Below are 13,548 nucleotides of genomic sequence, written 5' to 3' on the forward strand. Positions count from 1 at the left end.
GCCCGGCCGCCCCGTGTGGGAAGTGAGGAGCGCCTCCGCCCGGCCGCCCCTTCTGGGAAGTGAGGAGCGCCTCCACCCGGCCGCCCCTTCTGGGAAGTGAGGAGTGCCTCTGCCCGGCCGCCCCGTCTGGGAAGTGAGGAGTGCCTCTGCCCGGCCGCCCCGTCTGGGAGGTCTACCACGGAGGCCAGAAGCAATGTGGGGGCTGGACGTGGTGGCTCACGCCTGTAGTCCCAGTACTCTGGGAGGCCGAGGCGGGTTGATCACTTGAGGCTGGGAGTTCAAGACCAGCGTGGCCAACATGGCGAAACATATGAAAAATGCAACTGACAAACCAAGCAACCAACCAAGTGACAACAAAAGAGGTCTACCCTGGAGTCATACTCAATTTTTTCTATTTTCCTCCCTTTCTGATCCTTTATCCCACTTTCTTTTTCTTCCTCTTCCTTCTGCTTTGTCAAATAGAGGATTGAGTTATTGATCCATAAAAAAATAAAAATAAAAAAATAAAAACTTATTATGCCAGGTGCAGTGGGTCACGCCTGTAATCCCAGCACTTTGGGAGGCCGAGGCGGGCAGATCACTTGAGGTCAAGAGTTCGAGACCAGTTTGGCCAACATAGTGAAAACCCATCTCGTAAACAGAAAAATTCGCTGGGTGCAGTGGTGCACGCCTATAGCCCCAGGTACTCGGGAGGCTGAGGCAGGAGAATCGTTTGAACCCGGGACGCGGAGATTGCAGTGAGCCCAGATCATGCCACTGCAGTCCAGCCTGGGTGACAGAGCGAGACTCAGTCTCAGAAAAAAAACAAAAAAAACAAAACAAAACACAAAACCTGTATTTAAAGGAATAACTCTTCCCTCTAGTGGATCACAGAGAAATTTCGTTTTAAAGAAATTTCTTTTCGAGAAAACAGCCCATCTTAATTCAACCCAACTACTTTTAGACATACCCACTCCGAATAGTTAGCAGCCTTTTTAGGCACACAGTACACGCGAAACGGCATCCCAAACTACCGTAACCATTTTACTGGAGGTAAGAAATCTGGGAGAAAGTAAATCAACCTTGAGGGTCTTTTAGAAAATAAAGCAAAACACATGAAAACAATTAAAGCAACTTGGCAACATCAAGATAAAAAATTATTTTGTATTCAAATTGTTTTTATCATTAGAAGGGCTTTAAAATGGAGGTAACTATTAGACTGTGTTTATTTGTAGGAAAAGCCTTTGAGGAATTTTATGCTGGACATAATGAATTGTCAATTTATACTCTACCAAAAGAAATCTTAATTACTAAAACTGAGTTCTCTCTTTCCAAACTGTCTGCTGGCTGGGTGCATTGGTGCATTCCTGAAATCTCAGCAGTTTGGGAGGCCAAGGTGGGAGGATCACTTGAGCCCAGAAGTTTGAGACCATCCTGGGCAACATGGCGAAACCCTACCTCTACAAAAAACACAAAAATTAGCTGGGCATGGTGGTGCACGCCTGTAGTCCCAGCTACCTGGGAGGCAAAGGTGGGAGGATGGCTTGACCCTGGGGGGTAGAGGCTGCAGTGAGCCAAGATTGCACCATTGCACTCTAGCCTCAGCAAAAGAGCCAGACCCTGTTTCAAAAAAAAAAAAAAAAATTGACTGATTGCTAAAACATCAGTAAGATCAGTAGCCAAGAAACAAACAAACAAACAAGTTAAAAATCAAGTGCAGCATTGTTTTTTCAAACAAGTTTACTTACCATATATATAATTACAAAAACTCGCGCTATGGGGTATCTTCGGAGAAAAATTCCCAGGCGAATACTGTGCCGACACAGGTGTGGGGGAGAGCGGAGAGGGGAGAAGAGAGTCACAGTCAAAACAAATCTTCCTGTGGCAATGTCTAATGATGCTGATAAATTTCACTCATTTAAACTATTGATGTGGCTACCACAGAACAATTTTTATAGCAGACTGTTAAATGATTACTTGAAATAATAATATAGAAATGTCATAGAGATAAACAAATGCTTTTATCATTATTTGGGGCTTGGCTGTTAAACTTCAGCACAGGTATTTCTCTTAAATCTATAGGCACAGTTGTAGGAGGCAAACTTGATCCCTCTCTAAATCTTTTTTTTTCTTTTTTGAGATGGAGTTTCGCTCTTGTCACCCAAGCTGGAGTGCAATGGCGCGATCTCCGCCCATGGCAACCTCCGCTTCCTGGGTTCAAGCAATTCTCCAGCTTCAGCCTCCCGAGTAGCTGGGATTACAGGCGTGCTGCTACCACCACGCCTGGCTAATATTTTGTATTTTTAGTAGAGACAGGGTTTCACCACGTTGGCCAGGCTGCTTTCAAACTCCTGACCTCAGGTGATCCGCCTGCCCCAGCCTCCCAAAGTGCTGGGATTACAGGTGTGAGCCACCGCGCCCGGCCTAAATTTTTTTTAGCGGAATTAAAGACGTTATGAAAGATAAGGTGGGTGTCAACTATGTGACGGGAAAAAGACAGTCTGGTTGGCATTAACCTGCAAATAGCTAATCTAGAAGCTTTTGTATAGATACATGCTTCTAAAAGGTACAAAGCTATAAAAACTCATGCATTTGAATAAATAGTTTGGAAGCAATATGATGTCCAGATCTATTACGCCTCTGCAACATTTTTTTCCCTATCAAGACAGATACACGTAGAAGCAATACCCCTTTCTGCTTCTTTCATTGCCACTAGCACAATGTCTTGCACATAGGTTCTCTAACAACTACGTATGTTGAATAAAGGAACAGTTGAACTAGATGTGCTTAATTTGGACATAATGGCTATGGCATCCTAGTTCTGAGGCTTCAGTCATCTTGGTATATCATTCTTCTTATTTTTAATACAATAGCTCAATTCTGACACAAAAAGGTACAAAAAGATTATTATGCCACAAATCATTAAAACTTTTCATTAAACACTACAAAGAAAAAGGGTACAGTAGGTTATGTAGACAAGAATCTTATCAAGGCTATATGTAAACTATTAAAATATTTTTTTGATAAGGTAGATGTCTGCTAATATAAAAAATTTACATATACATAAACATAAATTTTGTTATTTATATAAAATATATAATAAAATGAGTACTGTTCAGTTATTATATAGTAGCATCTTTTATTCTAATAGCATGATAAAATTCTGGGATAAAACATTCAAATGGATACTTTTACATGAAGTAGAGGCTTTCTCAATAAAATTTAATGAAGTTTTTAAAAACAGAATTTATTATGGAAAGAAGAGATACAGTCAGGGTTAATCATCTTCAATAAAATGTAGGCATTGGCAGACCTCTTGACATAATCTGATGACACTGAAATATCATGAAAGGAATAAGTCACTTTGTCAAAGTGTAATAAAACTGTAAAATAAATAAAAGTGTATGTAAGTGTAAAATATCATGAAAGGAGTAAGTCACTTTAAATATAGACTCTGACTGATGGGAGTCACTATGATTGAAACCCTGAAAAACATAAAAACAGCTGATGGTCCATCACTCATCCCTACTGGCACTGCTTACCTGAACTGATCAATTGAACTAGCAGCTTTGCGAACTTTTCCGTACATTCCTGCCAGATTAGTTTCTGTGTCATTAAAAAGAACAGGAACATTTCGCAGACGAGTGCCTGTTTAAATAAGAAAATAAATTAGTGTACTGACATAAAAATTAACTAAGACAATTATAATTGGAAATACACTGTATTACATGTGGGAGGAATTTTCAAGGGCAACTTTCTAAGCATCACCCCAAAGTAGATGAAACTATAAAGAAAGGACAGATAAATTTGATGACATAAATGTTTAAACGTCCATATCCATAAGAAAAAATTTTAAAATAAGAAAATGATTTTAGCAAAAATTAAGAAATTTACAAATACTAAGCATTCACAAGAGTCAACATTAATGGGCCCTTTGTTCCTATGTGAGGAGGAGTGAGGCCGGGTGGTCTTTCTATGAAGCAGAGGACTCCGAAAGGTGTACGCCAGCCCAGAGGCTTCATCCCTTGCCAGACTCATCCAACTGCCTATTCACTTCCATCCGGATGTCTAACGGGCACCCCAAAGCCTGCCTAACACTACAATTCAGAGTTCTTGTCCTAGCTGTCAACCTGCCTCGGCTGCCATTTCCCTGTCTCAGGACATCACAATTCCAATCCTTCCATCTGCTCAGGCCAAAACCCTTGACTCCTTTCTCTCAAACTCCGTATCTGATCCGCCAGCATATTCTGTCAGCTCACCCTTAAAATAAATTCTCAATCCACCCTCACAATCCCACTCAGTTCTAGACTACCATCTCTCACATGGATTAATGCAATGGCTACCCACCCACCTCTGGCTTCCTCTCGCCCTGTCTCCCTGCTTCCACTTTTAGCCCTGTGCAGTCTATTCTTGACACGGCAGTCAGAGGCAGCCTATTAAAGTGCAAGTCAGATCAGTCCCCCCTCTCAAGATCCTTCAATGGCTTCCTACCTCATTCAAAGTAAAAGTCCCCATACAGGCCTCAACGGCCTACTCCAAGCTCTCTGGATTCATCTTACACAAGTGTCTTCTTCACTCAGTCTACTCCAGAGGCCCTGGCCTCCTTGCTCTTCCTGAAACATGCCAGGAACATGCCTGCCTCAAGGCCTTTGTGCCTGCTCTTCTTTCTGCCTGGAACACTTTTTCTATGCCTCCTCATTGTTCACTATCTTACCTCCTTTGGGACTTTAAAGAAGTGACACTTTTCAACGAGGTCTTCCTGATCGCCCTATTTAAATTACAATGCCATCCCCATACCTGGCACCCAGTATCTCTTAAACAATTTTTTTTTTATTAAAAGAAATAATTTAAAGCCAAAGAACTGAGAAATTTGCTGAATGACAATTTGTAGACTTTACGAAGTTCCAAGATTAAAAATCTGATCTGTTGATGCTTATACTATCTTACACATTATTTTTTAATTACATATGTTGGGAATCTATAGATTTCTTTAGATATGGTTATGTGAACTATGTATTAGCTCTAATACTCATAACTATTTACTGGAAGATTATTAAAGCTAATCTTGTTTCAAGTGTCCCGAAAGCTCTTCTCTACTGAACTCCTCACCTTGTCAGCATCATCTTAAGTATCTCAGACATTTCAATATAATTATCAATCCTCAGACTACTTTCCCCAAGTCTAATACCGGTGAGGAATATTAATTAGTCCATTATCCAGTTCACTAACAACAATACTAAACAGTACATGGCCCAGGTCTTATATCAGAAAATTGAGTCCTTCATTGCATGAAGTTTCTTTCAAATAAAAATGGTCTTTCTGTAATTTTTCAAAACCATGTTTGAATGAAATGTTCTTTTGAGTTTCCTTTTTTGATTACCTTCACCATTGTCAATTCCAGACATATTAATCGAAGACCCATTACTACTATTTCCAGAGGCGGAGTTCATCTGCTGTTCGAGGCGCTCCAGTTGAAAGACCAGGGAGTTCTTTTCTGTGCTGAGACTCTCCAGCATGGTCTGTTTCTGGATGAGAGTCTCTGTTAGCTGATGGAGTCGATTTTCTAACTCAGACTGACTGCTATTGCTTAAAGTTTTATTGGTAAGCTGAAAGAGAAAGTGTTCACAAAATTGTTACATAAAATGAAAGTTATACAATACAGAAATCACACTACTACATTTTCATAAGTAAATTGTGGCATTCATTGATTTCTCAAAAGTCTATACTGACTCAATGTCTACAGAAGTGATTTTCAAAAACTGGGGTCATAAAATCAATTCGGTGGGTCAAAATCAGCATTTTAAAAAATGTAATAGAATAGAATGGGACATATTCTGATGTTTATGTAATACATAGTATATAAAAGTATAATTTTGTGAAACTCCTGTTTCGGTTTTGTACATGTAAGTGCATGTGAGTATTGAGACATGATGTAAACTGTGAGGCATCATGGTCAAAATATTTCAAAGCATGGGTTTAGAGGACACAATCCACACTTTTCAGCAGGGATTCAAAAGCCTCTGTCATTCAACAGTTGCGGTGCAGTGCAAAGATCACACTCTGAGGTTTTCATCCCTGCTCTGCAATTTTCAAGCTATTTGACTTCGGGTAAATTGCTATACTTCTCTGAATCTGTTTCCTCATCTGTAAGTGAAGATGACAGCACCTGTTACACATGGTATTTAGGGATAGTAAATGATAGTTGTCCTAGGAGGCTCTGGCTGAAAGCTGGTACTTAACGAGTTCCTTCATTCCATCTTCCATCTGGTCTTGTCTGTCTCCATCTCCCATCTGGTCTTGTCTGTCTCCATCTCCCTCTACTCTCATCCCGCCTTGGCTATGCTGGCCACGTTTCCTCTGTTTGGAAACTCAGTCCCCTTCTCTTATCTAGGCTCCACCTGCCTTTCTTTCTTATAAATCCCTTACAGCACTCCCCACAAATTAAGCACACCACAACAAACAACTACCAGATGGAATTATGTTGAATATAAACTACGGTTTACTACTTAAAAAAGAATGCTCCATTTTAAGATTGCACTGTGATCCCCTAATCAACATACTTCATACTCTTTGTTGAAGTCCTCTCTAATCACTCTAGCCCAGGTTAATCTTAGCCTTCTTGGTAAGCGTCTTGGTATTTATCAGTCACTCCGATAACGCTGTTTTATGGGAGTCAATTTCGCCTCCTCAATGAAACTGTAAGTCAGCTTCATGAGGGCAAGAATCATTGTCCACATCAATACAGTTTTGAAAAAAGTTTGATCTAAGTTTAAAACCCCAGCTCTGACATTTCCTAGCTACAGTATCTTGGGAAAGCTATTAAATCTGAGCCTGTTTCCTTGTTCATAGGATACGATGCTTACTTAAATTAACATATAAAACACCTAACATGGTACCTGTCATATGGTAGGCACTTAAAAAATCAGCTTCCTTTCTTATGAATCCTTTACAGCACTCCCCACAAATTAAGCACACCACAAGAAGTAACTACCAGATGGAATTTTATTGAGTATAAACTAAGGTTTACTATTTTTAAAAGAATGCTCAATTTTAAGATTGTACTATGATCCCCTAATCAACATACTTCAAGATTTTTTAATCAAGGTAAAATCTATATAGTGAAATACCCAGGTATTAAGCATAAAATGAATTGTGACAATGTTTGACGGTATAGCCACCCTAGACAACCACTATTCTGATTTCTATTACCAGAATTTAGTTTTGCCTATTCTTGAATTTCCTATGAGTGGAATCACACAGTATGAATCCTTTTGCATATGGCTTTAAAAAAAAAAAAAATTCATCTGAGTTGTGTTAGTTTGCCGAATGGTTTGCAATTTGTTTATCCATTACCTGCTGATGGACATTTGGGTTGTTTCCAATTTGGGCTATTTATGAACAAGCATGTTATACATATTCATGTACAAGTCTTCTGGTGGTTGTACGCCTTCATTTACACTGGGTAAATATCTAAAGTCACAGGTTAGATGTATGTTAGCCTTATCAGAAACAGCCAGTTTTCCAAAGTGGTTGTGCTGCTGTGCACTTCCACCAGCACTGGGTGAGAGTTCCAGCTGCACCACATCCTCACCAACATGTGCTACTGCCAATCATTTCCATTTCAGCCATTCTAGTGCATGTGTAGTAGTATACCTTAGTGATGACTCTGAGCACCTATTTACATGCTTATTTCATCATTCATATACAGGCACACCTCAGAGATAATATGGGTTTGGTCCACTGGAATAAAGTGAATATTACAATAAAGTCAGTCACATGAATTTTTTGGTTCCTCAGTGCATATAAAAGTTATATTTAGGCCAGGTGTGGTGACACACGCATGTAATTCCAGCACTTTGGGAGGTCAAAGTAGGAGGATTGCTTGAGCCCAGGAGTTCAAAACCAGCTTGGGCAACATAATAAGACCTCACCTCTACAAAAAATTTACAAATTAGCTGAGTGTGGTGGCCCATGCCTGTAGTCCCAGCCACTCGGGGGGCTGAGGTGGGAGGACCACTAGAGCCTGGGAGGTCGAGGCTGCAGTGAGCTGTGATTGCACCACTGCACTCCAGCCCAGGTGACAGAGCAATATCCTGTCTCCCAAAAACAACAACAACAAAAAGCTGTATTTACAATATACTGTAGTCTATTAACAGTGCAGTAGCATTATGTCTAAAATAACAATGTGCATACTTTAAATCAGGGCTGTCCAATCTTTTGGCTTTCCTGGGCCACACTGGAAGAATTATCTTGGGCCACACATAAAATACACTAACACTAATAATAGCTGATGAGCTAAAAAAATTAAAAAAACCAAAATCACAAAAAAATCTCATAATGATTTAAGTTTATGAATTTGTGTTGGGTTGACTATGGGCTGGACAAGCTTGCTTTTGTTTTTGAGACGGAGTTTCACTCTGCCGCCCAGACTGGAGTGCAATGGTATGATCTCACCTCACTGCAACCTCTGCCTCCCAGGTTCAAGCGATTCTCCCGCCTCAGGCTCCTGAGTAGCTGGGATTACAGGTGCCTACCACCATGCTCGGCTAATTTTGTATTTTTAGTAGAGACGGGGTTTCACCATGTTGGTCAGGCTGGTCTCGAACTCCTGACCTCAGATGATCCACCTGCCTCAGCCTCCCAAAGTGCGGGGCTTATAGGTGTGAACCACCACGCCCGGCCCAAGCTTGCTTTAAATAAACACGCTAACCATCATTTGAGCCTTCAGTGAGTCCTAATCTTTTTGTTGGTGGAGAGTCTTGCCTTGATGTTGATGGCTGCTGACTGATCAGAATGGTAGCTGCTGAGGGCTGGGGCGGATGTGGCAGTTTCTTAAAATAACAACAAAGTTTGTCACATTGATGGATTCTTCCCTTCATGAAAGATTTCCCAGTAGCATGTAATGATGTTTGATAGCATTTTACTCACAGCAGAACATCTTTCAAAACTGGAGTCAATCCTTTCACACCCTGCCAGTGCTTCATCAATTAAGTTGATGTAGTATTCTAAATTCTTTGTTGTCATTTCAACAATGTTCACAGCATCTTCACCAAAAGTGGATTCCATCTTAAAAAATCACTTTCTTAGCTCATCAGTAAGAAGCAACTCCTCATCTGTTCAAGTTTTGTTATGAGATTGTGGCAAGTTAGCCACATCTTCAGGCTCCATTTCTAATTCTAGCTCTCTTGCTATTTCTACCACATGTGCAATTACTTCCTTCAATGAAGTCTTGAACTCCTCAAAGCCATCCTTGAGGGTTGGAATCAGCTTCTTCCGCACTCCTGTTAATGTTGATATTTTGGCCTCCCATGAATCACAAATATTCTTAATGGCATCTAGTATAGTGAATCCTTTCCAGAAGGTTCTCAATTGACTGTGCCTCAAGATCCAACTGAGGAATCTATGGCAGCAATAGCCTTATAAAAAGTATGTCTTAAGTGATAAGACTCGCCAAGCACAGTGGCTCACTCCTGTAATCTCAGCACTCTGGGAGGCTGAGAGGGGAGGATTACTTGAGCCTAGGAGTTTGAGACCAGCCTGGGGAACATAGTGAGACCTCATTTCTACAAAAAATAAACAAAAGTAGCCAGGTGTGGTAGCTTGCACTTGTAATCCCAGCCACTCAGGTAGCTGAGGTGGGAGGATCGCTTGAGCCCAGGAGGTGGAGGTTGCAGTGAACCAAAATCACACCACTGCACTCCAGCCTGGGTGACAGAGTGGGACCTTGTCTCAAAAATAAATTAACTGGCCAGGTGCAGTGGCTCATGCCTGTAATCCCAGCACTTTGGGAGGCTGAGGCAGGTGGATTGCTTGAGGCCAGGAGTTGGAGACCAACCTGGCCAACATGGCAAAACCCCATCTCTACCAAAAATACAAAAATTAGCCCAGTGTGCTGGCATGCACCTGTAATCCCAGTTACTTGGGAGGCTGAGGCACAAGAATTGCTTGAACCCAAGAGGCAGAGGTTGCAGTGAGCTGAGATCAGGTCACTGCACTCCAGTCTGGGCAACAGAATCAAGATCTGTCTCAAAAAATAAAAATAAATAAATTGATTAATTTAATTAAATAATGAGACTTGAAAGTCAAAATTATATCTTGGGCTGCCAAATGGATATTGTATTAGCAGGTATGATTTCATAAACAATGGATGAAACAAAAATGTTTTCATAAACAACATTAATCTCCTTGTACAGCTCTATTAGAGTTCTTGGGTGACCAGGAATGTTGTCAATAAGCAGTAATATTTTAAAAGGAATCTTTTATTCTGAGCAGTAGGTCTCAACAGTGAGCTTAAAATACTCAGTAAACCATGCTGTGAACAGATGTGCTGTCATCTAGGCTTTGTTGTTCCCTTTACAGAACACAAGCAGCACAGATTTAGCATCATTCTTAAGGGTCTTAGGATTTCCAGAATTGTAAATGAGCACTGGCTTTAACTTAAAGTCACCAGCAGCATTAGCCCCTAAAAAGAGTCAGCCCATCCTTTGAAGCTTTGAATCCAGGCAGTGACTTCTCCTCTCCAGCTATGAAAGTCCTAGATAGCGTTTTCTTCCAATAGAAGGCTGTTTCATCTACACTGAAAATCTGTTGTTTAGTGCAGCCATTTTCACTGATGATCTTAGCTAGATCTCCCAGATAACTCGCAGCAGTTTCTCCATTAGCACTTGCTGCTTCACTTTGCATTTTTACATTTGGGAGATGGCTTCTTTCCTTACGCCTCATAAACCAAACCTCTGCTAGCTTCAAACTTCCCTTCTGCAGCTTCCTCACCTCTCTTAGCCATCATAGAATTGAAGAGAGTTTGGGCCTTGCTCTGGATTAGGCTTCAGCTTAAAGGAATGTTGTGGCTGGTTTGATCTATCCAGACTTTCTCCTTGTCAGCAGTAAGGCTGTCTGGCTTTCTTATCATTTGTATGTTCACTAGAGCAGCACTTTTAATTTCCTTCAAGAACTTTTCCTTTGCATTTAAAACTTGGCTGACTGGTGCAATAGGCCTAGTTTTTGGCCTATCTTGCCTTTTGACATGCCTTCTTCACTAAGCTTAATCATTTCTAGCTTTTCACTTAATGTGAGAGACATCTGACTCTTCCTTTCACTTGAACACCTAGAGGCCATTGTAGGTTTATTAATTGGCCTAATTTCAATATTGCTGTGTCTTAAAGACTAGAAAGGCCTGAGGAGAGGGAAAGAGATGTGGGAATGGCCAGTTGATGGAGCTGTCAGAACACACACATTTATGGATTAAGTTCACTGTCTCATGTGGGTGCAGTTTGTGGTGCCCCAAAAACAATTACAATAGTTACATAAAAAGTCACTGATCACAGATCACAGCAGATATAATAAAAAAATCAGAAATATTGTGAGAATTACCAAAATGTGACACAGACATGAAGTGAGCATATGCTGTTGGAAAAATGGTGTGGACAGACTTGCTTGATGCAGGGTTGCCACAAACTTTCAATTTGGTAAAAATGCAGTATCTGCAAATTGCAATAAAGAGAAATGCAATAAAACAAGGTGTGCTTTTTTCTTCTTTTTGGAAGGGTCTATTCAAGTCTTTTACCTATTTTAAAGAAATGGCTGTGCACCTTATTATTAAGAGTTCTTATCCTGGTTATAAATCCTTTATCAGACATATATATATATACAGAGAGAGAGAGTAAATATTATCTCCCAGTCTGTGGCTTACCTGTTTTTATTTTTATAATCTCTTTTGATGAGAAGAAAATTTTAATTTTTATGAATAGCAATTTATCATTTTCTTCTACAGTTAGTGCTTTTTGTATCTTCTCTAAGAAATCTGTCAGTCTCAAAATTGCAAAAAGATTCTCCTATACTTTCTCCTAGAAGCTTTATGGCTTAGACTTTGCGTCATCTCAAATTAATTTTTGGTAACTTTGCAAGTCTAATTAGGGGATAAAAATAAAGGTTCATTTTTTTCTCTGTATGTTTTCATCTGCTCCCATGCAATAATTTTCTTTTTTTTCTTTTTTCTTTTTTTTTGAGATAGAGTCTGGCTCTGTCTCCCAGACTGGAGTGCAGTGGCACAATCTTGGCTCACTGCAACCTCTGCCTTCTGGGTTCAAGTGATTCTCCTGTAGCTGGTATTACAGGTCTGTACCACCATGCCCAGCTAATTTTTTTGTATTTTCAGTAGACACAGGGTTTTGCTACGTTGGCCTGGCTGGTGTTGAACTCCTGGCCTCAGGTGATCTGCCCACCTTGGCCTCCCAAAGTGCTGGGATTACAGGCGTGAAAAATGAAAAAACATTCAAACTGGCAACCTATTTTTTTTTAACCTACATGCAGAAAGCCCAAAAGTACTAAGATAAGCATAATTCTTTATTGTTCATTCAGAATAAATCTTAACTCACTGCAATTGTGTGATTTTTTTTTTCTTTTTTTGGCAATGTATTAAGATGCTGATCTGTTTTCAAATTGTACAAGTCAACTTAATTCTATGGGACAAAGGTTTTGCTCTCTTCTAATTCTCTTTAAGAGAAATCCTCCTATGGTTAATTCTTTCTTTTTAAGAAACAAAAGTCTCTCTCTATTGCCCAGCTAGAGTACAGTGGGGTGATCATAGCTCACTGCAGCCTTGAACTCCTAGGCTCATGTGATCCTTATGTCTTAGCCTCCCAAGCAGCTGGGACTTACAGGTACGTGCCACCATGCACCTAATTAAAAATATTTTTTTAGAGATGAGGGTCTCACTATGCTGCCCAGGCTGATCTTGAACTCCTGACCTCAAGTGATCTCCCTGCCTCAGCCTCCCAAGTAGTTAGGACTACAGGCATAAGCCACCCTATGGTTTTTTTTTTTTTTTTTTGAGACAAGGTCTCACTCTGTCACTCAAGGTGGAGTGTAGAGGTGCACTGAGAGCTCACTGCAGCCTTGACCTCCCAGGCTCAAGTGATCCTCCCATATCAGCCTCTGAGTAGCTGGGACTACAGGTGTGTGCCACCACGCCTAATTTTTTAATTTTTTGTAGAGACAAGGTCTCACTATATTGCCCAGGCTGGTCTCCAACTGCTGAGCTGAAGAGGTCCTCCTGCCTTGGTTTCCCAAAGTGTTGGGATTTCAAGCATGAACTACCTCACCTGGCCTAATTCTTGATTAACAAAAACAGTGCAATACTTCAGATACAGTAGGTACTCAATAAATATTTAGTAAATATAGAAATGTTTAAGGATTAAACCAATTGGTGGTTTTTGCTCCTTCTTTTGACTTTCTGCTAGCACATCATGTGACCATTTGTAAGTATTCCACGAAACAGGCAAGGGAAGAAGGGAATGCTCAAATCAGTGAGCTGTTCTAAACTCTTATAAAAATTAAGACAAAATGTTTCAAAACATTTAAAATTATGGACTACTATCAAGTCTGGAAACTTAAAAGACCAAAATTATTTGACTTTTCATAGTTCAAACTAAGCCATTAACTAACTAAAAAAATAAAGAATCAATCTTTATGTAAATTATTTAAATGATTATGAAGTCCATTAAATCAATCATCTAAACCTAAGGAAGGAAAGGACAACTATGATTACAGGGAACGTGAATGTATGAGTCT

At 40.1% G+C, this 13,548-nt stretch overlaps 1 protein-coding gene across 1 annotated transcript in view; it reads right to left on the minus strand.

Moving 5' to 3' along the window:
• GOLGA5 (golgin A5) overlaps positions 1-13,548 on the minus strand; it is a 50,471-nt gene that overhangs the window by 6,204 nt on the left and 30,719 nt on the right. Inside the window, exons 10-12 of the mRNA XM_032179830.2 lie at positions 5,360-5,585; positions 3,522-3,627; positions 1,728-1,791 (exon numbers count right to left, since the gene is read on the minus strand). Of these exons, the coding sequence (XP_032035721.1) occupies positions 1,728-1,791; positions 3,522-3,627; positions 5,360-5,585 (396 nt within the window). The remainder of the gene's footprint in view (positions 1-1,727; positions 1,792-3,521; positions 3,628-5,359; positions 5,586-13,548) is intronic.

This window comes from Hylobates moloch, unplaced genomic scaffold (assembly GCF_009828535.3).
Source record: "Hylobates moloch isolate HMO894 unplaced genomic scaffold, HMol_V3 SCAFFOLD_16, whole genome shotgun sequence".
Lineage (NCBI taxonomy): Eukaryota > Metazoa > Chordata > Mammalia > Primates > Hylobatidae > Hylobates > Hylobates moloch.